Raw genomic sequence first — 25,862 nt, 5'->3', positions numbered from 1 at the left:
TCTCCCCGTGCCGCCTCTGCCTCTCTCTCCCCGTGCCACCTCTGCCTCTCTCTCCCCGTGCCGCCTCTGCCTCTCTCTCCCCGTGCCGCCTCTGCCTCTCTCTCCCCGTGCCGCCTCTGCCTCTCTCTCCCCGTGCCGCCTCTGCCTCTCTCTCCCCGTGCCGCCTCTGCCTCTCTCTCCCCGTGCCGCCTCTGCCTCTCTCTCCCCGTGCCGTCTCTGCCCCCCTCCTCCCCCCTCAAAAAAATTCCATTAAGTGACACTCATGGAACAAGTCAAAAATATATATTTTTAAACAACTTGGTGTAATTGGCTTCCGTAGCCCTTTGAGTGCTGCAGCAACAGTGACCACGTTGTAATCACATGACCTCTCCATGTGAGCGATCACATGGTCGCAGCGTCACTGATGACTGAACGGAGGAGGTGTCTTCCATTCCTCAGCCGGCCACATAGCATTCAGCGTTCCACCGGACGCGATCTCCCCTAGATAACAAGCAGATAGCATTGGGCATGGCTCAACAAAACGAAAGAGGTGTTGAAAAAGCGCCCAAGCTAATAACAAATAAACCTATACTACTTACACACAAATTATATAGTTGTGCAACAGGAACTGTATTATGAGCCAAGGCTGCCAAGAAAAACTGACCAAACCAAATCAGAAAACAGGTGTGACGAAACATACAAACCGGTGCCTTAAAGTCCAAATAAATATCCAAATAGACTGATGAATATGACCATGTGGAATCCTTTGTAGGGGGATGGATCTTATAGATCTAAAGCCAGCTTGAGAGCACAGCAATGATAATAAGCGTGGTAGTCCAGCAATAGAAAAACAGCTCCTGCTCTTTCCTCTGTCACCAGGGAAGGGGGAGAGGGGGGTTCTGCAGCACGAACCACTGACCAGTACACTTCTGTGTGGAGGGGCAGTTGTTGGCTTTAAAGCTGGATATTTCCCCATGCCTGAAAGGCTGCGCATGCGTATCTCCAAAGTAGCCACGACCTCTGACCCTATGCGTTACGTTTCGTCACTTCCACAGGGCTAATGGAGTGCCAGACCCAATGACGTGGAAGCTGTCTTGAGGCTATGTCAGGGGGCAACCACAGGATTTTAAAAAAAAACCCTGATATGTTTTATTTATTTGTATTTTATAAACAATTAATGTGTTGCTTTTCTCTGTCTGTTAAATTCAAGCATATCGAGCACAAAACTAAAATGTACCAGCTGGTTTAAGGACTGACAAAGAGTCTTACCACCAGACATTTGGTACAGAGTGTAAAAAAAACTTTCCAAAACCATTTGTTTACAAAGAAAATGGAAGTTGGTAAACATTCTATAATATACATCTTCTCTAACTGTGCATGCAATGTATTGTATATAATGTATACCCTGTTCATTTATGTAACTGTATTTGTAACCATGTATTATTTGTTATATTAACTATGCCCAGGACATACTTGAAAACGAGAGGTAACTCTCAATGTATTACTTCCTGGTAAAATATTTTATAAATAAATAATTCCGCTGTACTTTTGTCCTAGAGGAGACTGCCGCTTTAATGGATTGCAGACCAATCTGGCACTGCAATGGTTAACCTTTTGTCATAATGTGTCCTTACACACAAAGGGCTATAAATCCTAAGCAGTCTTCTGCCAAGTCAGTGTTTTCCAGAGCCAGTATGTGTCTTTTGGCAGAAGACTGTATGGCAAATATGGGCCAAATTGCCACAGACATTCTGGCTCCTGGGCCATGGGATGATGGTAATACATTGGCCTAGGGGCATCACGGAGACCGGCCTGTCGCGCCAAGAAATCAGTTTCAACTGATTTCTTGCGCAACGGATGCCCGCTTCCGCCTGCACGCCGAATGGACGCGATCACTGCCTTAAGGCAGTCTGATCGCTCAGCGCACGGTCTGCGACACCATGGCCCCAGCCTAATCCTAGACTTAGTTGGCTGTGGGAATTCCTTATATCAGTGGTGCGCAAAGTGGGGGGTGCTGGATTTTTATTTGGGGGGGGGGGGCGCAGGCGGTTGCAGAGGCCCTGTGCTTTTGCCCCGAGGCATTTAAATTAAATGCTGAGGGATTGCATGAGGCCTCTACAACCTCTACTTACCGGGATTCAGAAGAGTTGCTATGACTGGCAACGCGGTGTCAAATGACACAGCAGAGTGATGTCACACGTCCGTCTCCATGGCAACGGGGTCACGTGACGCCGCAAAACAAGTTGAGGGGGAGCAGGCAGGGGGGCGCAGCTCCAAAAGTTTGCGCTCCCCTGCCCTATATGACCAATCTCATTGTGGAGGATTGAGGAGGTTAACAGCTCAGTCCAGATTAGCAATATACTGTATAATGCATTAAAGTAAAAGCCATGTAACCCATTAACCATCATTCCGTTAGAATGTTTCACAATTCAGTTAATGTGAAACAGCAAGTAAAAGTCCTGCAGTCCCACCCACAACCAGCATACTGCAGCAAATGCAAATCCTGCTTCAATCAGGCACCATCTAAGGCAGGGGTGTGCAACTCCAGTTCTCAAGGGCCAACAACAGGCCTTTTTTTGAAGTGAAACTTCTTTAGTGGCACCTATTCTGATGGAGTAAAACGGGAGAGTTGGGGGTGAAATGTGAAACGGAAGTGACGTCACGGCTCCCCCCCTCCCCCGCATCTACTGTGACATGCGCCGCTCCTAACAGCCGCCGCTCCCCACACACACCCGCTGTGACATGCTGCCCACACACCCGCCGGCGCCGCTAATAACGGCCGCCGTTACCCCCACACGTCAGCTGCCATGGGTATAGCAAGATGGCTGCTGCAGAGCTTCCGGTGCTAGAGTGAAAGGTGTAGCAAGAAGGCAGGCGCGGGGATTTTAAATCAGACTCAGTGAGCCGCTGCTCAGCCTCTCTCCTCCCTCCGCTTCCCTGTGTCCCGCTGACTGAGCACCGCCGGAGGAGGAGGAGAGGAGCACAGGGATCTTGGAGGGTAACCGGGAGGAAGCAGAGCGGTGTGTCGCTGACATGCCGAATTGCCGATGGACAGGAAGGGAGGAGGGGGGAAAGAGGGAGTGGGAAAGGAGGGAGGGAGTGATGAGATCGGACCTGGCAACGATGTCCACATTAAAGGATATCAAAGGAATAATAGGCTGGGGAGAGGGACATCACATTGAAACCATCACAGTCCTAGTGATTCTGTGTGTGTGCAGTGAGTAGCAGGACAGGGCAGAAGTGGGTGTGCATTCCCTGCCCTTGCAGCCAGCCGTTCAGTGCCTGTGTGTGTATGAATAAGGTACAGTCAGTGTGAAATGCTGCCCATGCTGCTTCTGATGGTGAGATATAGCTGCATGCAGCTCCTGGTGTCCTGTGCTCTCTGCTAATATGCACTGAAGGAACCATCCAGACTGGCATGAGCCTTCAGCAGAACAATTAAAGACTGTCAAACAGGACACACTAAACACTGGAAATCTCAGTGCTAGTAAATACTCAGGGTTAAGGAACTAGCAAGGTATCTGTATGACAAATCTCAACTGTCAACCCAAATGAAATATAACATTCTTCTGTGTACTGGAAATATCTGATCTATACAAAGTCAGCAATATATCAGATTGTAAAATGCAGTGGTCACAGTACTAATACAACCTCAGTGGTGCTGTGCTTGACTGCAGGATAGAGCACAGTTATTTGAGCAAAGGACACTATAATAATGGTACTAATTTTACAAACGTGGTGTATTCATGCAGAATATAAAGGGTGAGACTAAAAACACATCTCGGTCACCCGTACACTCACAGTCCCCCGTACACTCACAGTCCCCCGCACACTCACAGTCACACGCACACTCAGTCACACTCAGTCACACGCACACTCACAGTCACATGCACACTCACAGTCACACGCACACTCCTCTGCACACTCGGTCACACGCACACTCGGTCACACGCACACTCGGTCACACGCACACTCGGTCACACGCACACTCGGTCACACGCACTCACAAGGAATTCACACATAGTGCAAATAGCTAATACAGGGGATGTGTGCCGAGCACGCGCATTATCAGTCAAATTTATTTGCGTTTTGTCAATGAAATTGTATTTTGATTTTTAATTAAAACATCATCAACACAAATACAATTTCTGTGACAAAAGTCAAAGAAGTTTCACTTACTATGCGCGTGCACAGCACACACAGCTTTTTTTTTTTTTTTTTTCAGGATATCCCTGCTTCAGCACAGGTGGCTCACCGGAAGATATTGTGTGTGTGTGTGTGTGTGTGTGTGTGTGTGTGTGTATACACACCTAAAGTTATAAGATGGGGGTTATTTTGGTGGTGGGGTTTTTTTTCCCCCTGGGTGCTCAGTCAAAGACTGTGCCACCTGTGCTGAAGCAGGGATATGCTGAAAACCTGGCCTGTTGATCGCTCTTGAGGACTGGAGTTGCACAGCCCTGCTTTACAGGGTTTTATCTAATGTCTAATGTATTTTGGTGATAAGACTGTTTGTTAGTCCTCAAAAGCCCCAGGTAAATTGTTAACTGTACCCTGTCTTTTTTTTGCAAAGTCATTACCGGACTATCATTAGTCAAACAGACAAAAAGAAGCGGCTGATATGCCTGAATCCAGTGTTCCCGACAAAAAGCCATACATATTCAGTGTTCACAAGCTGCAAATAATTTGCTTTATGGATATTTGATGCTTTCCAAGGAAGTAAATGACGTGTATAAATTAGATGGAAAATAACAAACGTGTCCCCCTTAAAAATAAATAAATAAAAAGGCCAGTTTGAGGTTGCAGGAGGTGGCAGACTGTGATCTGACATGAGGTATATGTAACCAGAGGTGGTACACCTTCCACATACAATAGGCCTGCACAACTCCAGTCCTCGAGGGCCGCAAACAGGCCAGGTTTTCAGGATATCCCTACTTCAGCACAGCTGGCTCAATTAGTGGCTCAGTCATACTGAGCCACTAATTGAGCCAGCTGTGCTGAAGTAGGGATATCCTGAAAACCTGGCCTGTTTGCAGCCCTCGAGGACTGGAGTTGTGCAGGCCTGACATACAGTATTCACTTCAATCAGTAGTCCACTTAACCAATGCCTCAGGTGATGATTGTGTGCAAATCACCAACAAGAGTTACATCACAAACTCAGATGTAGGAGAAAGGCCGCCCTTCGTCTTCGTCCTCTTCATCTTTATTTCCAAAGCGGTAATTTTAAAAGAATAAGTATATATCGCATCACCTGCAATCACCCATTTCGTGTAAATTGAGCCTGTTGATCTGCGTCCTGGGACATTACCAGGGCTGTGCAGCACAAGCGTTCTCGGCTGCTCTGTGTAATGAGGCTGCTCTGAGAAGCCCAGACACACAACCACAGAAACCGAGCTGAGCTTGAACGCTGTGCTCAGGCCATCGTTCTGTACGCATTACATGTCGCGCATACGACACCCAACGAGACTGATGCCTACAAAAGGCAGACACCCGGTACACCCCCTCTCCCCCACCCTCTCCCTGCCGCATTATGGGTGTCACACGAATGTCAATTTAGGACAAGCGTGAGCTATCGGCAGTGATCGGGTTGATGGGTCAAATGTTGGAGATTGATGCTTTTTCAACAAACCTTATACATATTGTAAATATGTTTTTTACTTCTAGTTTGTTTTGTTCCATCTCCACCAACAATATTGTAATGTGGTTTTTAGATTCCCTCTCTTTGTCCGATGACCAGCTAGGATACGGAGGGTACTTGAGAGAGGCAATCCTTGCAGGCAATTATTTTTTCTTTTTATCATAGGATTGAAGCAGGGTGGTCTCCGGAGCTGGAACCCCGGTAATTTCAGCTCCGGAGACCCCCTGCTTCCGGAGATACTTACCTCCAGTAAGGGGGGCCGGTAGCCGCTTGGCTAGCAGGTTTCACGTTGTGGCGGCGTTTCAAAGCTCCCACGCCCTGCAGGCCAATAGGAAGCAGTGACATCATCAAGTTCGACTTCCTATTGGCCCGCGCCATGCAGGAGCTTTAAACATTGCCCAGATTCCGGCACCCTCTTTGGAGGTAAGTATATTGGGAAGCAGGAGGTCCCCGGACCTGAAACTGATGGGGTTCAGCTCTGGAGACCCCCTGCTTCAAACCTATGTTAAAGAAATAAGAAAATAAAAACCAGCTTAGATTGCTCCTTTTTAATGTGAAGTAAGACTGGCTAGTGACAGGAGATAAGGGAACTAAAACAGCCCACGTCTCAATTTACATCGGCTACAAACATTTCAAGAACAAATGTTAAAATTGTATTATATATGATCAATTAAACACCTCACTGCCTTTGGCTCATTTAAGTTCTACACCATTAAGGTGATGGTTCCTGTGGTGTAGAACAGGGTTTGCTCAACTCCAATCCTTAAGTCCCCCAACAAGTCAGTTTTTCAGGATATCCCTGCTTCAGCACAGGTGGCTCAGAGGATCAGTCTTTGACCCACCTGTGCTGAAGCTGGGATATCCTGAAAACCTGACCTGTTGGGGGATCTTGAGGACTGGAGTTGAGCGCCCCTAGTATAGAGACATATTTACTAAGTGGTGCTATTACAGAAGACACTTTACCATTTAATCGCGCCGCTTAGTTAACATGGGGCCATAACCTTCCAGGTTACACTTTTTCCTCATCCGCTTATGCTCTGATACTGCGTCAACGAATTCCTCTCTCTGAGTCTCCACTTACTATATCAGCTATTGCTTTCTAAGGTCTTCACTGTGAATGGTCTCTTGCAATGCCTGAAATGTACTGTAATCATTCCACCCTACATAGTTTTATTATTATTGTAGATGGCCCATGTGGCATTATTTTTCCCTAAAGAGGATTTTAATATGGGAATGGCTGCGCCGCATTGCTTTGTATTTCCCGTTTACGTAGACCAGGTTAATATGTCATCGTGCAGTACCAAGCCTGTGTACTATTCATTTAATAAGTTAGGGGTGTAGTGATGTAACGTTCAGGGCTGTGGCTTTCTATCAGCCCGTATTGCATAGAAAAAACAAGACCCTGCTCTTGTCCCATATTATTACCGTATGAAACATGGACCGGTTATAGGATTCTGTGTTCGGGTAATACCCATGTGATCAGATGTCAATGCTAAATGTGATCAGATGTCAATCTCCAAGAACCCAAATCGGTGACATTTGGGGGTCTTGCAAACAATACGGGAAATGACTGACAAAAATCAATCTGTGGGAGCGCGTAACCACAAATCAGCGAGACTGACTCAAATCGGTGAGACTGAGACTCCCGGACAGTCATTACGCCAGCTAATGTTTTATTGACACCCTAGTGGGCCCTGGTTAGGACAGCTTTGTGAGGTGGGGACCCTACTGTACAAAAGAAACGCTGGATACTTGTTTAAAACAGATGTTGCTTTATTCTCTTAACCTCTTGTCACTGCCGCCCCTGCCGGTTTGAATCATGATTTCTGTTTATTTTACATTGCTGAAAAAGGGCTCTGGGTCCCAGGGTCAGACACCTGATGGGGATTGCGATAGGACCCACAGGCAAAAACAAATTTAATGCCTTCTGAATTCTTGCAAAGTCAGACGCAGCACCACTACTTTTTGGGAATCCACTCTGACCACTAATGGTTTATGTTTCTCTTCCCCAGGGCCCCTGAGATATGTGATTATACACAAGGGTTGTGTGTACTACTTCAGGAGCAGCACCTCTGCGTCTTCACAAGGAGCCTTCTCACTAAATGGCTACAACAGGTTGGCAAGACAATATAATATTGTATCATGGGCCGTCACATTTTAAACTAACACATAACCCTCCCGTTAATGAATACTGTAAGATAGAGAGTGTCCTGATAATGGTCTGTAAATGGGAGGAGCTACGATGGAATTACAGGCCTTTGAGTTCTTTTGGCTATAAGCTGGACAATTTTATTCTTTCAAGACTATAAGGGCAAAGCAAAACTGAGCTAGTACGTAGCTTGAGAGTTTAGTCCATGAATTCTGAATCTAACTTTAAATAGTTTTTTTTATATATTCATAGTGTGTTCTGAGCGCTGACTCTTTGGACTTGTTCCATGTTCTCTACAGTGTCTGTAACTTGATTGCTGAGATTTCCTGAGGGGTTTTCACATTCATTTTTGTCTCCCATTTTAAAAAAAACCCAGAATATTTGTCATTTTAAAATTACTCAGAAATCAATACAGGCACTGAAAAAAGCCCAGTAACTTTTCTCTTTACATTCACATTTTCCATTGCTTGTTTCCCAGGGTTATGAGAGCAGCAGAAGAGACCACATCAAGTAACGTATTTCCCTTCAAAATAGTTCACATTAGCAAGAAGAATCGGACGTGGTACTTTTCTGCAGCATCTGAAGATGAAAGAAAGGTACGAGGTTTGTTTAGCTGTGTGTGTGTAGATTACTAAACTAGCTAGTAGGCGTTAATGGAACGAGCTGCATGCTTCTCCGGGAGCTACAATAGGTAGTGCATGCTTCTGTCTGGATTTGAGAGTAACCGTGCGGGCGGTGCGATCAGAATGCTGTGTCTCTCTGAAACAGACCATAGAGCGCACGAGTGCGATGCAGAGCGCCTGCGATGCGCGAGAAAACAAATACATTTGTTTGTCGGGCGATGGCCGGTTGACGTGAGCGGTTCGCCCAATGAGTGTGGACCAGCGCCGTGATGTCACAGCCACGCACCCCGACACGCCTCCCCGTCACGTCTACTCCTAGACCACACATCTCTCGTGCTACAGGCGTGCGTGACGCCACGCAAATGGTCGCACGCACTAAAAATAGGCACAGCCGAACCAGAACCATTGATTGCTTGAAAATTGCAAGTATATTCTGTGACTCCACCCCCCGGACCCCTTCCCCCCCCCCTCCCCCACACACATGCTTTTTCAAATAAATGAACAGTTTAAAAATTGCATGAACAGATGTACAGTAGCAAATATTATTGCTCCCTGTGACATTCTGTGTACATAGCGTAGAATCTGAGCACACCGTTAGTGAGTTAGTGTGTTGTGGATACGCATACAAACATACACACGTTCCTCTCAAGTAAAAAAAAAAAAAGTGTTTGCTTTTGCTGTTGGCACAGTATCCGTTTCATAATGACCATATAATCACATCTGCCCATGTGAGACTTTCCAAGCTCTCGGCTAGAGATATGGGAAACTACTGTATGCAAAATGCAGTCGCAAACCTTTTTAACGTTATTTTTGTTTTTCCAAATTCAATTCCTGGCGTAAACATTTCGATGAACTTTAAAAGTCTCTACATCCCATTTATTAGAGACGCAGTAAGCGCCATTCATTAGAGAGGTTATATGTTCTATTAATTAGAGAGGCTATATATTCTATTAATTAGAGAGACTATGGGGCTTATGCAGAGAGGTACTGCTTAAATTTGCCGCAGGATTGGAATTTATTGTTGTGCAATGCAGGGTACTCCGGTAGCGCGGTGTGCCTGAAATTGCTAATTAGGCGAGTTTCACTTGGTGTGAAACTCGCCATTCAGAGCCGCGCGGTATTTGCCCACAATACCGCCAACTTTTGTTGGCGGGCAAAATTTCCCCTGAACGCGCCATTTAGTAGCTCTGATTGGCGCGTTTATGCGCATCTCGCCACCCGTCTGGCGAATTTGACTAGTCCCTCCAAGTTCTCGCCACTAACTCTTTGAATGCGGACATTTTTGCCGCAAACCTGCCGAATTTGACCTTACCGTACCTCTCTGCATAAGCCCCTATATGTTCTATTAATTAGAGCAGATATGTTCCATTCATTAGAGAGGCTATGCATTCTATTCATTAGAGAGGCTATGCATTCTATTCATTACAGAGGCTATAAGTTCTATTCATTAGAGAGGCTATAAGTTCTATTCATTACAGAGGCTATACATTCTATTCATTACAGAGGCTATACATTCTATTCATTAGAGAGGCTATGCATTCTATTCATTTGAGAGGCTATGCATTCTATTCATTAGAGAGGCTATGCATTCTATTCATTACAGAGGCTATACATTCTATTCATTAGAGAGGCTATACATTCTATTCATTACAGAGGCTATACATTCTATTCATTAGAGAGGCTATACATTCTATTCATTACAGAGGCTATACATTCTATTCATTACAGAGGCTATACGTTCTATTCATTAGAGAGGCTATGCATTCTATTCATTAGAGAGGCTATACGTTCTATTCATTAGAGAGGCTATGCATTCTATTCATTAGAGAGGCTATAAGTTCTATTCATTAGAGAGGCTATGCATTCTATTCATTAGAGAGGCTATACATTCTATTCATTACAGAGGCTATACATTCTATTCATTAGAGAGGCTATACATTCTATTCATTAGAGAGGCTATGGATTCTATTCATTAGAGAGGCTATAAGTTCTATTCATTAGAGAGGCTATGCATTCTATTCATTAGAGAGGCTATAAGTTCTATTCATTAGAGAGGCTATGCATTCTATTCATTAGAGAGGCTATGCATTCTATTCATTAGAGAGGCTATGCATTCTATTCATTAGAGAGGCTATAAGTTCTATTCATTAGAGAGGCTATGCATTCTATTCATTAGAGAGGCTATAAGTTCTATTCATTAGAGAGGCTATGCATTCTATTCATTAGAGAGGCTATAAGTTCTATTCATTAGAGAGGCTATAAGTTCTATTCATTAGAGAGGCTATAAGTTCTATTCATTAGAGAGGCTATGCATTCTATTCATTAGAGAGGCTATGCATTCTATTCATTAGAGAGGCTATAAGTTCTATTCATTAGAGAGGCTATGCATTCTATTCATTAGAGAGGCTATACATTCTATTCATTAGAGAGGCTATACATTCTATTCATTAGAGAGGCTATGCATTCTATTCATTAGAGAGACTATACATTCTATTCATTAGAGAGGCTATATGTTCTATTCATTAGAGAGGCTATACATTAGAGCAGCTATATGTTCCATTCATTAGAGAAGATATGGGCTCCATTCAAGTTCAGAGCTTCCCTGGAGAAACATATTAAATAGGAGCTGTAGTAATAGGGCAGTATAGCCGACCACGACGGTATTCTCAAGCTATTAAAAGGCTGTCTTTCAGATCAGACTGCTTTAGTCCTACAGTCCGCTGTAAACGCTTTCCTTTATTTTCATTAACAATGGGAGATGTGGATGGCAGGAGCGCTGATTATCAATCTTGTTTGCTCCACCCCAGTGGTTATTAAGTGAGATTTATGGATGCTCATTACATGTCTGGGGGACAGTTATGACCGATTAGGGGAAGATCAGGAACCGATGAGGGCATCAAAACCAGCCTGAACTTCATGTTGGGGTTAATTCCTTTGGTAAGAAAAACATAAAAGCATGATATTGACAAAGGGCTTTTCCCGAAACGCGTCAGAGTTGGTTAGTCTGTCCTATTTTTGTGGATGTCTCTCATAGTCGCTTAATAAATGTGATTTTTTTAAATTATTATTACTGGTGTGCCGTTTCCTTTGCGAATAACCCTGCCCGCGGTGTCCGCTTATCCCTCCCATGAGGTTATTTTTTGCTACTAATAACATGATATGACCGCAAGGCATCAATCACCTATATTTAACCTATTGAACACATCATCGCTATTAGTCGAGTTTGGTCATAAGTGAAATTTCACTGCTATAGCTTCAATCAAGTATATTGGGGACTTTCTTTTTATTCTTGTATATTTTAAGAAAGGAGACCACCCTGAATAGATGGATTTTGAAACAATAGGGTTGTTTTCCATTAAACTGCAATAGTGCCCACTGTGGCACTGTTTGTAATGTGTTTTACAATAATCAATGCTTCCGTTTCAGAAATGGATGTTATCCCTGAGGAAAGAAATTGATCGCTACCACGAGAAAGGGGAAACCGTAACAGACTTAAGGTAGAGTCTACGTTTTTTGCTTTTGTCTCTAATTTCCTATTCTGTACACGGAGTCTAAAACGATGTAGGACTGCTCACATGCATGTCCCATCCTCTTAGAGGCAATCCAATTGGCACTTTAAAAAATATAAAAAAATACCTTTATTGAAAACTAATTCCCGAAGCTGCCAATTTGTTTTCCTGTGATCGATCAGAAAAGATCCTGCCTCCCAGGGTTCACTAAATGGCTGCCTTTCAGTTTCAATCAATCCTTGAGTCAGTGTAACTCGGCTGCTACAATGTATTCTTATATTACTATGGTAACAGTATCCGTTATTATCCAGAGGGAAGTGCATTTTTATCAACTCGTGGATCATGTGATAATGTTGTGGTACCCGACAATAATTACACGTGTGCCCCACATGTCTCCCATACTCCCACATTTATAGTGGCACAACTAGTGAATGTGAACAAAGCAAAAAGTGTTGCACAACAACTTTCCCCTGTTTTTTGTAAGTAAAAAAAAAAAGTGATAAGTGAAACAAATGCAATTCCAAAGTCATCTGCAATAAAAAGTAAAATCCTTTTTCTTCATAGTGACACCGACTCAGAATCAGACAGTTTCTACGGCTCAGTGGAACGTGCCGTGGATATTAAATATACCGACAACCCTGCAGATGGTAAAAACCCCCATATATGTGTATACTTTTTTATTTGCAGTATATCTTTTTACAGAATGATGGTTTCATATTGTGGTATTGCACGTTTTCTTATTTGGGCTGCAATTTACTGATTTAGTATCCGTATTTGTTCTGAAGAGCCACACACAGACTTGCCCCCCCCCCTCTCCTCCCTCCCACCCCCACCGAGAACTAGAACCTTTTATAAGACCAACATGACAGAGCTTTTAAATGTGTTGTTGAGATTTTGGGCCCTGAAAGGTCTCGGGTAGCAGGAAAGCTGCAGTGCTAGTTTAAGGCCTCCCTTATAGTGCCAGCGACGCGACGTCACGTCAAAACAAATACATTGAAACCGTTGCGTGGGATTATAGTAAGAGCAACGCAACGGCTTGGTTGCGATCGCGGAAGTCACTTAATATTGATTTTTTTCTGCGACCGCAGAGTGGCGTCAGTGTCTGTAAGCGTGGCCTTACACTGCCGGGTATCTTCATTGTAGAGTTGTGAATGGATATATACTGTAATATACTGTAATAATTAGCAAAGGATTGATTTATCAGCAATATGATAAGGGAATCTGCAGAAAGGTAGACCCTACTCGGAAAGTGTATGTAGGATTTGTATTATAGCTGAGTGATAAAGTGAAAAACAGGCGCAAACAGATAAAAGGGTTGAACACTTAACATGTGCACAAAAATAATATACTTTAAGTGAAAATTCAAAAAGAAATATAAGTATACTTACAGTTTCACTCCCTATAGCTTACCATAAATAATTCCTAATGGGACCGAAAACAACTCTGCTTGTATTTACTCTGCATGTCTACTCCAGATTTGTCTGGACGAGCGCTGTATTTAGGATGTTGCTATATCAAAGTGCCACTTCCATACAATGTGCCTGGGCATACATATGATAATTAGTTTTGTGTTTCACTGTATGTAGTCTTACATTAAATGGTGCAACCGAACAACTAATAAAACTCCCTTAACGAGGCAATTCTCTGCATATTTAGATACCTGGCCAGATGAGGATGACGATGAAGAAGATTATGAAACACCAGATGGGGAAGACGGTAAGCTATGTATAAACATTGGTTATTTTTTGGTGACAGAATCGCATACAATTTTTTTTTCTTTAGTCAATCCCCTTTCAAGAAGTTTTCTAATAAGGGATAAAAAAACAATTCTGAGTAAAAGGATAGTGAGAAGAACTGTATAATAGGCCCAGATTTACTAAGACGTTGCCTTAAACAGGAATGGACATCATTTTCCCTGAGTAAACCCCTTCATCACTGAACTAATAACCTCTGTAAGTGGGCTTATTAGCGTAGGTTTAACGCCCCATTATTTTGTGATAACTGAGTTATCTTCAAATTACGTGGCGTCACTCCCATCTAGATGCTGAAACAGTAGCGTAACCTTCCACCTAGGACACCTACCCTTAACGACCATCTGCACCGTAACACACCTAAACCCCCTCCATCTTACAATGGCTACCGGCCTATTACCCAAATATGGCTAATTGGTCTGTATGCCGTGGGAATAAAATGTAAAGAACAATTGTTAAATACCAACACGCACAAATATACTGTATATGGTATATGTATGTATGTATATACATATATACGCACATGCACACGCACACGCACGCACGAGCACTCCAAAGCTCCAACAGACCTCCCACACCGGAGACCCTTTTATTTTATTTTCTGCACAGATATGCTTCTGCAGGAAGTGACACACACCTCCATGTAGCTCTTAAGTACCCCTTCGGGCCAATTGGAAAGAGCTTTGTCTTAATGACCATAAAGAATTGTGCCAGCATACATAAATTGCCCAAAACTAAAAGTATTGCGACCTCAGATAAACACACAGGGGGAGGGGAAAAGAATAGTGACGAAATTGAAATGGAGGAATTATTTTTTTTATGTTTATAATATAGGGGGGTGGGGGGGTTGGGGTTAATTGATTTGTGTGAAATGGGTCAATATCAAATATATAATGTTATATTAAGAGGTGGAGAAATAGGTCCATTACACATATAGGTTTAAAAAAAGGGGGGCATTGGGGGAAAATTAACCCATAGATTCATGAGGTCTATAATCAGATAGAGGAAAGGGTGTCCTAACGTACCAGCTTGTGACAGTATATTATATTCTACGCATTGTTGCTTTTATACCATTATAATGCTCTGTCAAAAATGTTGGCGCCCTATAACTAAATGGCAATAATACCTTTGCCCTTGTCGATCCACTGCTGGATGAAGGCCTCCCCAATGATCTTCCAGGTACTGCAGTCTCGATGCTCTCTTTTCCACGTTGCGCCAACAAATTTCCTGATTTCAACCTCCCATGTTGTTTTTGGCTGTCGTCTTGGTCTTTTGATATCCGTTAGCATCCAGTGGAGTACTGTATGTCCAACGGTGGTCATTTCTTCTTGCAATATGTCCCCAGGGATTTAGGGTCTAGATAAGCGTAGTGCCACAGTTAGGCATGACTTAAGTGTTAGTTCTTTGTGTTAACCTTAACCAAGCTTATTGAATATGGGATGAAAATCAAGTAGGCACATTTGCATATCATTTTAAAATAATGACCATTACTTTTAACACTTGGTTACCATCATATTAATTGCTTTTGTGAAAACTGCATTGGGATTAACAGCCATTGACTTAGGTTAACGCCACAGTAAATAGGCTGCCTAGTCCAGTGTTTCTCATCCAGGGTACCGCGGAATCCTGGTGTGCCACGACCCTCTGCCAAGGGCGACCCTGTGGGGGGAAAGTGTCTTGTCGGCTGCTCAGCTGGCGCGTCCTGCTCTGCCTGGAAAGGCTGCGATCCTCCTCTCCTTTCTCAGCCAGGCACAGAAGGGAGAGAGAACCCTCTCCAGCACCAAACACACGCTGAGCAGCTGATATGTTTTAAGCGTATAAGAGGGAAGGAGTGAGGACTTTGTGTGGGAAGGCGTTTGGTGGGTTTGTTTGAAGAGGGAGGTTAGTGCTTTGTATGGGTGGAAGGTGTATTGTGTAAGTCATATTGTTTGTTTCAATAGATGACCCTTCTATTTTACCAGCAGCTTGTCCACCAATGTATCCACCACCACCAGTTCCCAGGACACCAAAAAACAATGTTGAATTGCAGACGAGACATTCATCATGTGACTTTCCAGTCGGATTTAAGCAACTTCCTCCTCTTCCCCCTTCCAAAAATATTTCACCTGACTTGAAAGTAGGCTATACAACTCCGAGAAAGGAGTCAATTTTCCTTCGAACTTACAATACGTCCGAACCAGGTATAAAACCACCGCCTCTACCACTACAACCAACGGCTCACAGAATGGAGCCACCTGCTCTTCCACCTCCCAAAAAAAGCTTACCTGACTTAAAAGAAATAGAACAGCTACGTCTAAGAAAGAAGTCCACCTGCCTTCCAGATCCATGTATAAAATCACCGCATCTACCACCACAATCAGCAGCTCACAGCATAGGGGACCTGCCTCCTTTGCCTCCTATGCCTCATATGTCTTATCTGAAGAAAGGCTTCAGTTACGATGAAGCTAAGGGGACAAAACTCAGTGCACAGGAATCATGTAACATTGGGCTGAATCACCTGAATAGAGATCTCAACAATAAGTTCAAAGCATTAAATATTTCTGTGCCCCCTCCGATCCCACAAAACAAACCTGCCACTAAAATCTCTCTGAATCCACACAACAGACCCAACAATTTACAACCTCCAATCCCACCAACCAAACCCAAAATATTAGGCGTTCCCGAAAAGTTGGAAGTGAACTCTCCAAGGGAGGGAATAAAACCTGGTCTGGTCAAGCCAGCACCCATACCCAGAATGCCTGCAAGAAGGTCAGAAACCAATCAACCAGCACCTTCACCGAAATTGTAAGTACAAGATATGTTTGAGGGCGACCATAAATATATTGTTACCTCTTTGTTTACATCATCTCAAGGTCTATAAGAATGATTCATTTGTCTTCGTATTATACTAGTTACATATGTAGCGGCCGTTATGCGAACATATCACGGAGCCGTTTTCGTGTGCGCTGCTGTACTCCACGCGGCCAATCACGCGGTTGCTTTGTTTGAATTTCATGGATCCCGATTTCTTCGGGTGCAATTCTTCGCGTTTCCGTGGCAGAAATGAATGAATTGTAATGTGTACAGTACAGTACTGTGTCAATTTGCAGGTGTTTAAAAACCAGAACACTAAAATGCATTTTCTGCACTCGATAAAAACGAGTCAACACTCGGTTATGACGCGCCATGACATGGGTATTCCGAGGTATACAACACGCGGTAATGACGCGCCATGACATGGGTATTCCGAGGTATACAACACGCGGTAAGGACGCGCCATGACGTGGGTATTCCGAGGTATGCAACACGCGGTAATGATGCGCCATGACATGGGTATTCCGAGGTATACAACACGCGGTAATGACGCGCCATGACGTGGGTATTTCCGAGGTATGCAACACGCAGTAATGACGCGCCATGACATGGGTATTCCGAGGTATACAACGCGTGATATGTTCGAATAACGGCCGCTGCATCTGTAGTAGTCATTTATTTGTATGCAGCTGTTGGTCTGCTCTTTACACTACATAGTACAGTAGTCAAGTGGAGTGTGTCACTGCCCTAAATAGCTTAGTCGGATATAGTTCAGTACTTGAGGCATTAGAAGGTCACATTGCACCATTCAGCTATATCTTAGTTTTCCCTGTAGGGGGTTACTCCTGTCACCTGGGTGGATTTACATTATTTCCATGTCCTTCTTGGAGGACTTGGGCAAGAGGTTCTACCACACTGTCTCTCTCTCTACTTTTCTAGTTCTATACATTGTTTTGGATAACACCATCCATGTGGTCAGTGCCATCTTACATTATTTTGAGGGAGATTGAGTGCACTGCAATTAGGGACTTTTCTGAGATTCTCTTTTGGCTCTCATTTTTGTACCCGATCTATATTTCCCTTGGGTGCAACCGATTCCTTTAGTGTTCACGTTACCCTTGTGTTTATAGGTGGAGCGAGTAGCTATTTTAGGTTTTGCCACATCTACATAGCTATTGCCTGCTTCACGGCCAGAGAACCCACAACATACTGTAGTGGCATACCCTGGTTTAAGGACACTCACTTTAAGTACACTCGCAAGTAAGGACATATCGCCCAATAGGCAAATGGCAGCTCACGCATGCGCCTGTCGGCACGTCCTGAACAGCAATACCTGCTCCCTACCTGTACCTAAGCTGTGTGCAAGCGGGGAGACTATAGAGCCTGTTACAAATGTGTTATTTACATCAGTTATGCACGTATATGACGATTGCAGTACAGTACATGCATCGATAAGTGGTGAAAAGGTAGTGATTCACTTTAACTACATTTTCACTTTACATACATGTTCCGGTCTCATTGCGTACGTTAATGTGGGGTATGCCTGTATTAGCTTGCAGTGCCTCAGTTTGGATGAGTGGCAGGAGCTTCCCTGTGTATGAAACTGGGGTTGGCAGCAGGATGCCCTGAGTATGTCTCAGAATAAAGGTAAGGAATAATGCCCCAATTATGAATGACGGGCAGGAGGTTTCCCTCTCGATTGAGCGAGGGTTCCTGCTACCAACCTTGACATACAGTTTACACAGGGAAATCTCCTGTCTCGCACTTATGCTCAGACCGTTCCTGCTTATTACTTAATTTCTCATGCTTGAGAAATAATATGCAGATATATATCGATACACTCCTACTATCACACCTGCAAAGGATAAAATGTGTTACTTCTCCGTAACATTATCCTCTCCCGTCTGTATTATTGTAACATACTGCTAACAGGCCTTCCTGCTTCACAACTTTCTCCCCTGCAATCTATCCAAAATTCTGCTGCTAGAATTAAGTTCACTTTCTCCCAAAACAGTCTCTGCTTATCTCCTCCTTAAATCCCTCTCCTGACTTCCATCAAGTTTCAGATCACATACATAAAGTTCTCCTCCTTATCTAAAAGGCTCTCCTCTCATCTGCTACTCCTTACATATCAGCTTTGATCTCTTGTTATGCTCCTGCCTGTCTCCTTTCTACCCCTTTTACCTCTACTGCTCTCTCTTGATTACACCTTTTTCCCCTCACTGCCCCTTACCTGTGCAACTCCCTCACACTCCGTATACATCAAGCACCTTCTCGCCACCTTCAAATCAAACCTTAAAACTCAACTCTTAAATTAAGCATTTCATTAGCCTAGAATCATGGCTATTGTCCCACATCCACAGTCACTGCTACCAACCACTGTGGCCAAGCACTGCCATCTACTGCACTTATTCTTTCACCTGCTGTCACTGTAAGTCTCCTAACATACCACTTAGATTGTAAGCTCTCTGGCGCAGGGATTTCCTTTCCTATGGTCGGATTTTGTTTGTTGTTGCACTTATTGTATTATCATTCCATGTACTGTATTGTCTCTTGTACAATGCTTGTCATTATCAGTTCTACAGTATATTTCAGTTCTGATGTGCTCTTTCTAGGAGGTCACCACCCGATGGCCAGAGTTTCCGAAGTTGTGGAGTGGAGCTGCCAGTTTGCCCTGCAAAGCCGAGTTTAAGTAAAGAAGACAGTGATGAAGATGACTATGAAACGGTAAGAGTCTGCACTGCAAATTGTTATCCCCAAAGCAAATTAAAATCCATGTCCCTACTAAAAATAAAATAACTTCCTTTTCCCCTTTTGCAACGCATCAGAAATATTTGCTTTGTTTTGCCATGCAATGCTTTCCTGGCGCCGCTGGCAGTGAAAGGATTAGAGTGAGAGGTGATAGGGTTGCCAGGTGGCTTCTCCAAAAGTAATGGACACAATGGTGAAAGGTGCGACGCGCTGGAGACCAACACCCCTCTCTCACCTCTCTTCTCCATGCTGTTTCATCCTCTCCTTACCCCGCCCCCCAAGGCTTCTGACACCTCCTCTTGATTCGCTGCATTACCCAGCAACAGCCAATCAGGGTGTAGGAAGCTGCCGAGCCCCCTAGCCACGGTCCTGCTCTCTCCCTGCTCGGGGAAATCCCATAGCCTCATGCAGTCGGTTCACAATGTCCAGAGAGGTAATAGAAGACACATGCATGTCCAGTATTGCCTCTCATTTTTTACTGGACAGAGTGTCCCAATACAGGACAGTCCGGTTCAATACTGGACACCTGGCAACCCTACGAGGTGACCTATTATCATTTCAATAATATCAATATCAAGGCGCTGAAGCAGGACCTGCGCTATTATTCCAAGGCAATGGTCTTCAGTGGAATTCTATAGTTCTGCAGACATTGCCAAAGATTCCATGAGCACAATCCGGTAGTGGCTGATATTTTCCAGTTGCAAGAATTTCTTAATGGTTGAACACTCCATGTTCTAAGGCAGGAGTGGCCAACTCCATTCCTCGACGGCCACCAACAGGTCTGTTTTTAAGGATATCCCGGCTTCCGCACACAGGTGACTCAGTCTTATACCTGTGCGGAAGCAGGGATATCCTTAAAACCTGACCTGTTGAGGTGTCTTGAGGGCTGGAGTTGAGAGTCCCTGATGAAATGTGTTATTTAAGGAAGATGGATAAATAATTTGTTGTAAATAATCATTGATTGTAACTTTATTTTCAGGTTCCCTTACCTGCCAGTGTATTTATTGATACCAATGAATCTTTAGATGTTGAAAGGTAATTTATATAATGTTGTGCTCACATTTAGCAAGTTAGTATGTTTTTTTTTTTCTAGTTTGCCTAACAAAAGTTGCAGGTTTTTCCCAAGTTGAGTGGATTTATGTGTTTCGTTGTTGAAAGATATACAAATTAAATGAAACGCTTAAGGCTAAACCGTAACTTTAATTGGTAAGGCTGCAACCCAATGGTCCATTGCAGGTTAACACACCGGATCCGGCATTAGCTACCTTTCAAGTCAATAGCAGTTAACGCAGGATTCCCCACTGAGACTAAAAGGGCATCCCTCGTCATTCCTGCGGGGCCTTTCCTTAACTTCCTTTGACATTACTAAGTGGGGGAACGTTCCTCAAAAATAGCGGTACTGTCTGGGATAGAACAGCATGCCCTCACTTTAAAGAGAGAGCCAAAACCTATAAGAATAAGACAAGCTGGGGATTCTGGGAGAGATAAAGCAGCTATAGTCTCTTTGGTACAGTAGCAATCCTTAAAACTAAAATTAGCAGATTTTTGGAAAAACGCTTACAGTAGGTTAGTATTTGTGCAGTCACTCTTGCGATATTTTGTAGCTCAAAGCTGATTTTGGGTAGGACTGCACCTTTGAATATTGTGTCTACTGTACTAAAGTGTCCAGGGATACTCCATGTTACTATAGATGTCAGCACATTAATTTTTAAGGAGATATAGCTAGATATGCGCAGCTTGCAGATGGAATGACATTGTGGTCACGTTTGATGCTGGAGATAAGTAAGAGTATTGTTATGTTTCAGAATGTTCAAAGCCATGAATTCCGACGGAAGTCCCAAGGACGGACTGTTCGGCATTAGGAATTCTTCAAAGGCAGGAAAGGTAAAATTTCCTCAATATATTACATTTTACTGTACATTCCGCTCCTAATTTTAGATTGTGCAGATATTTCTTCCCATTTCCTGTGGGAGAGATATCTGGGTTACAGTGCAGAGAAATTTAAATAAGCTATTTTAAGGGGGGGGGGCGGGGGGGCAAGTCCTAATGTTTGTTTGTTACAGAAGTTTTGAAATATCGATGTGAAATAATTCTTGGGGATTCTTAAAAATGGATGGCATTTTTTTAAGAACTGTCCTAACTAGTCCCTAACAAACAAGTACAGTATGTTTTGCTCTGAAAACTGTGACAAACATTTTCAATTCTGAAAGCAATGTTAAAACTATGCGGAGGAGTTACACTGCTGAATGCTTTCCTGCAGGAGAATTTAAATATAAACGTATCATTCTTGGCACGATTGCACTTTCAGTAAAGTAAGGAGAACAACTGTCTGGAATGGTCTGACTTACTGTGAAGAAATACAAAAGAGCTCAGTGAAGATCTTCACAATTGTAGTATTGCTTTATTAAAATAATATTGCTGTATTTTCCTTGAAGGTTTTGGTTGTATGGGACAAGCTCGCTGACAAGTTAAGGAACTACAGAATTTTTGAGAAGGTTAGTAGAAATTCTGAATACATAAAATGTACTGGAGATGTCTGCAGAGTCACAATTAACATTTTAGTGAAGCAGATGCATTAATTAAAACACTTTTCATATCATGGTTCAGTAACATGTTATGATGATGTGACCAAAGTGATTGTAATATTTAATTGTGAATCATTAGAACTCACTGTGTATTAAAGCCAGAAGCATCTGAAATGCCCTGTGTACTGCAGGGACCACCACATCCTTACAGGCTTAGAATGCAGTGGAAGACCAAGTGGTCCATCATAAACAAACATATTTCTACGACTCAAGTTAAGCATTACATCCCCAAATAATCTGAATTTGACATTAAGGGCCATTTTACCAAGTTGTACAATGCTATAAGAGGCCTTTCGGTACCTGAAGACCCATTGAGATGAATGAGGTGAAAGGTGTCTTCTGGAACCAATAGGTGTCTAATGGCAAAGCAACATTTAGTGAATATGTGCCATATTTTGTTTTTCTTAAATGGTATGTACTGTTTAGATAAAAAGGTCTCATACTATTTAACTATTCACTTATTTTGGGACCGTTTCAACTGGCCTAAACAAGATCACCCACTCAAATGAGTACAATGTCTACCATAGTGCAATTCAGCTCTTCTCCCACTTCTAGCTTGTTCTTTCATTTTTATTTGTCTGTAAACACATCACGGTAACCCTCAACTTCTCCATTCTCAAAAAAATGTTCTAGTATTCAACATCCTCTTTTTTTTTTTTTTTCCCCCATTTGTTATCTCGTTCCCATCTTCCCTTTTCAATCATTTACTATTTCTGTGTCCCGCCAAGAAAATCTCTCTGTAACATACATACTGTATTCCTACTCGTCTCATTCCGAAGATATTATTGAAGGAAATCTGCAATAGTTATTGGAATGCGAAAAAAAAATTTACACATAGAAGACATTTAAATAAGGAAGTCATTCTCAGTAACCTTTCATTTTCTCATAGGATTCCAACGTTTACCTTGAGGGAGAGCAAATGTTTCGAGATTTTGGAACTTTGGTTGAACACTACTATAACAATACATTGCCTAGCCACGAGAGTCTGCTTCTTCAACATGCATACGGTTGCGTAACTCCAAGGTGACACAACCTTGAAGAATCATGTCCTGTTCATAAATTGGTCCCCCCATTTTAAACCCTGGAAACATCATACTTTTCGTCAAAGACAGCGTGTCTTGTTCATCTTTTATATGTTCAGCTGGTGCAGACATGGGCTAGGTTTGCTGAAAGTTTGTGACGTGGTAAAACATCTCAGGATTACAATATGTTAACGTCAAACGGGACTTCTCTCCTGAGTTCCTTGTTCATGCAATGAAGACTAGATCAAAAGTGCAACTGTAAGCTCATGATAAAAGGACCACACACTGAAGCAAGCGACCAATGTTAAAAATGTCATTTTCATTCCAGTTGTGTAATGAAATATTCCAAATTTTCTCCTGAGATATATAAAAAAAATGACATGTTCTTCCTATGAAAAATAGTGATTTTTTTGTAGCGGGGGAAAACTTTTCTTTTTCCCCGCAAGTATATGGAAGGCAACATGCTCTTGTCTGCACCCCACAGGCAGGTCTGCACTTCAAGCACTAGTTCTCTGTCTCCACACAAAAAGAGAAACAATTGACACATGGTGTTTTGTTTTGTTGCTGTCTGAACTTGAAAACTGACCTTTCGTTAGCAAGAGGGACTCACTTTATTGAATATACTCCCCTTTCATTATTTTTTACTAATGAAAATATTTATAATGTTTCCACTGCTTTCCCAGCGTGATACAAAGTAAAACAATGAATGTCCCTTTGTGTTCCTCTCAAGAGTTTGCAATGATAGCTGGCACTTTGTCATCGTATTAACCACATATTCTGATATTATTTATCTGCCTACTTAGTATATATTTTTTATTAAAATGACTCTATTATGGGTTTGTGGAACAAACATGTTTTACCTAATGCATTTTGTTTACATGCTACATATACGGTCATATAGGATGTTTACTTCCTGTGTAGACATATGTGATTTATTCATGACCTGGAGTGAGTAAGGCCGTGATTATGCCAAAAGTGGCCAGCGGCGGCGCACTGCGTGGCTCAAAAACAAAATAACAAGAAGACAATTAAAATGAACATACCTAGCGCTCCGCCTGGAACTGCAGAGCGGCAGACAGGAGAACAGACTTGAGAATTTGTTCTTGGCAAGCGAGGGTCACGTGAGCGGTTCACCAATGAGGGCGAACCGCTAGCCTAAAAGTGCAAAGGGAGGAGGAGGGCAGGAGACACGTAAACACAAACATACTGTAGAGGAATCGCTGCATTTCAATGAGTAGAACAATCTCTTTCATACGCTCCCCGACCACAGATTACAATGCTGTATAAGGTTTGTCTCTTATGCTGTTTTTGTTGTTTCAAAGCACATGCAATAGATCATTTGCAAACAAACGTGCTTTGTATAACAGGACATAATATACCTTATTTAAAAAAAAAAACACGCCATTCTGAATATTAATGGTGGATGGTGCATAAGCTCCTCGGTGTCACAGGGCTGGCCCTTCCTGCACTGATAAAGTTAAAATAGATCTGCCACTAACTTTCAAACATCCTCAGCATTTAAACATACCCAATTGTGCTGATTGAATATCTTTCTGCACAATCTGGCAATTATCCACCGAACCATGGTGTAGATTTTGTGATACATTTGAACACATTGCCATCTGCTGTTTAGATCTACAGTTCCACTTAACACAGACATCTTTTTAATATATTGCCTCGTTAATGTAATTATCAGTACTTTCTGTTCCAGAGAAATAATATGTTTAATATACTAATCAGAATATTTGACAGTCCTACTTTAACCCCCCCGGTGCTGGAAGGTAAGGCAAGCGGTATGTCGCAGGCTATTTTAGTACAGAATAAAATTAAATTGAGTTTGAGGGATCTATCAAGCTCCCTAAAAACGCGTCGGCACCAAATGTAAGAATATTGTGAATCAAGTGTTTTATATTTCATGCAGGTTGTAAGTCAAATGAGTTGGAAGAAGATAGCTGATGCTAATAAAGTGACGGGTATAGAATTTTGTACATGGCAATATACTATGTTGGAAAAACTCTCCCTCATCCACACATGGTGAAGAAAAAAACCTTGATATAAAGCTCAAAATGCTTCTTTTAGTATAAATAGAAAAAAAAATGACTGTAAAAAGAGCATTTTCATCTTTTGAAACACCACCCTCAGGAATTCAATTAATTATTTTTTCCCTTTATGTTAGCATTGGGGTGGCGGTAGGATTTTATTTACAGACTATTTATATAGACATCCCAGTTATGATAACTGCCTCGTGGGTTTATCAGATTAATGGTCCAACCATATTTGAAATGCCATAATGCACCTTCCAGCATCGGAAACACCTTATGACCCATTCTTCCGAACGAGAAGCCTATTATGAAATACCACTGCTTAATAAATATGGACTTCTATGTGTCGGGTACTGACTTTAAACGTTAAGATATTTTATACACTACAAGTTTCACCTACATGGACGGGTGAATTTTTAGGGACACGTGTAAGGGCAAAGGTTTGTGCAACACCGGTAGATGTTATGCCAGATTATTGGAGCATGTTTGCCCTTAAGTTATGTAGATGTGTCCAAAAGTTTTGTTATCAGCAGATCTACAGATATGCCAAAATTGTGAAATGAGAGCTACTTGTGTAAATTGTAGATTAATATTTTTATACTGTATATTGCAATACATATATACATTTCCTGGCACAATTAATCCCTGGTCTGTCAATCTTACAGTCTAATGCTTTGTTGATAAAATACCTTGCCCATAGTCGCATTCCTGTTTCTTGATTACTTTATTAGAGAATTTCTCACGTAATATAATACAAGGGTTTTTTTCCCTCCATGCTGGTATTCTTCTCTCAGCTAAATGGATATGTTGCCTGTAGTGTCTGTGTGTCTCAGCACTGGCTTCCCTTCTCTGTTGAGAGTGGGATGGAGACAGCGGTCAGGATTGGATCACACCTGTAACAGAAGCAGAGAGGTTATGTACTCGGTAATGGAGTTTTTTACATCAACAATCCAGGTGTTTGATGTTCTATGTCAGGAGTGGCCAACTACAGTCCTCACGGGCCACCAACAGGTCCGGGTTTAA

At 42.6% G+C, this 25,862-nt stretch overlaps 1 protein-coding gene and 1 long non-coding RNA gene across 8 annotated transcripts in view; one reads left to right on the top strand and one right to left on the bottom strand.

Annotated features, from left to right (window-relative positions):
• SH3BP2 (SH3 domain binding protein 2) overlaps positions 1–24,238 on the top strand; it is a 90,495-nt gene extending 66,257 nt beyond the window's left edge. For 6 of the 7 annotated variants that reach the window (XM_075570739.1, XM_075570749.1, XM_075570695.1 and 3 more), the window contains 11 exons: positions 7,627–7,729; positions 8,242–8,359; positions 11,813–11,883; positions 12,460–12,542; positions 13,552–13,611; positions 15,608–16,430; positions 19,055–19,166; positions 20,170–20,225; positions 20,996–21,074; positions 21,626–21,685; positions 22,665–24,238. In XM_075570739.1, coding sequence (XP_075426854.1) covers positions 7,627–7,729; positions 8,242–8,359; positions 11,813–11,883; positions 12,460–12,542; positions 13,552–13,611; positions 15,608–16,430; positions 19,055–19,166; positions 20,170–20,225; positions 20,996–21,074; positions 21,626–21,685; positions 22,665–22,802 — 1,703 coding nt within the window. In that variant the 3' untranslated portion in view covers positions 22,803–24,238. The remainder of the gene's footprint in view (positions 1–7,626; positions 7,730–8,241; positions 8,360–11,812; positions 11,884–12,459; positions 12,543–13,551; positions 13,612–15,607; positions 16,431–19,054; positions 19,167–20,169; positions 20,226–20,995; positions 21,075–21,625; positions 21,686–22,664) is intronic. The other variant, XM_075570713.1, reaches the window with a different exon arrangement.
• LOC142466071 (uncharacterized) lies at positions 13,311–24,053 on the bottom strand. The gene is made up of 3 exons (XR_012788047.1): positions 23,841–24,053; positions 14,773–15,002; positions 13,311–13,436 (listed from the first exon to the last, which is right to left on the bottom strand). It is a non-coding gene; the product is annotated as an uncharacterized LOC142466071 (long non-coding RNA).
• Positions 24,239–25,862: the final 1,624 nt, after the last annotated feature.

Source organism: Ascaphus truei, chromosome 1 (assembly GCF_040206685.1).
Source record: "Ascaphus truei isolate aAscTru1 chromosome 1, aAscTru1.hap1, whole genome shotgun sequence".
NCBI lineage: Eukaryota > Metazoa > Chordata > Amphibia > Anura > Ascaphidae > Ascaphus > Ascaphus truei.
Note: the sequence above shows the minus strand (reverse complement) of the source record. Positions and strands in the feature narration are given on the sequence as shown.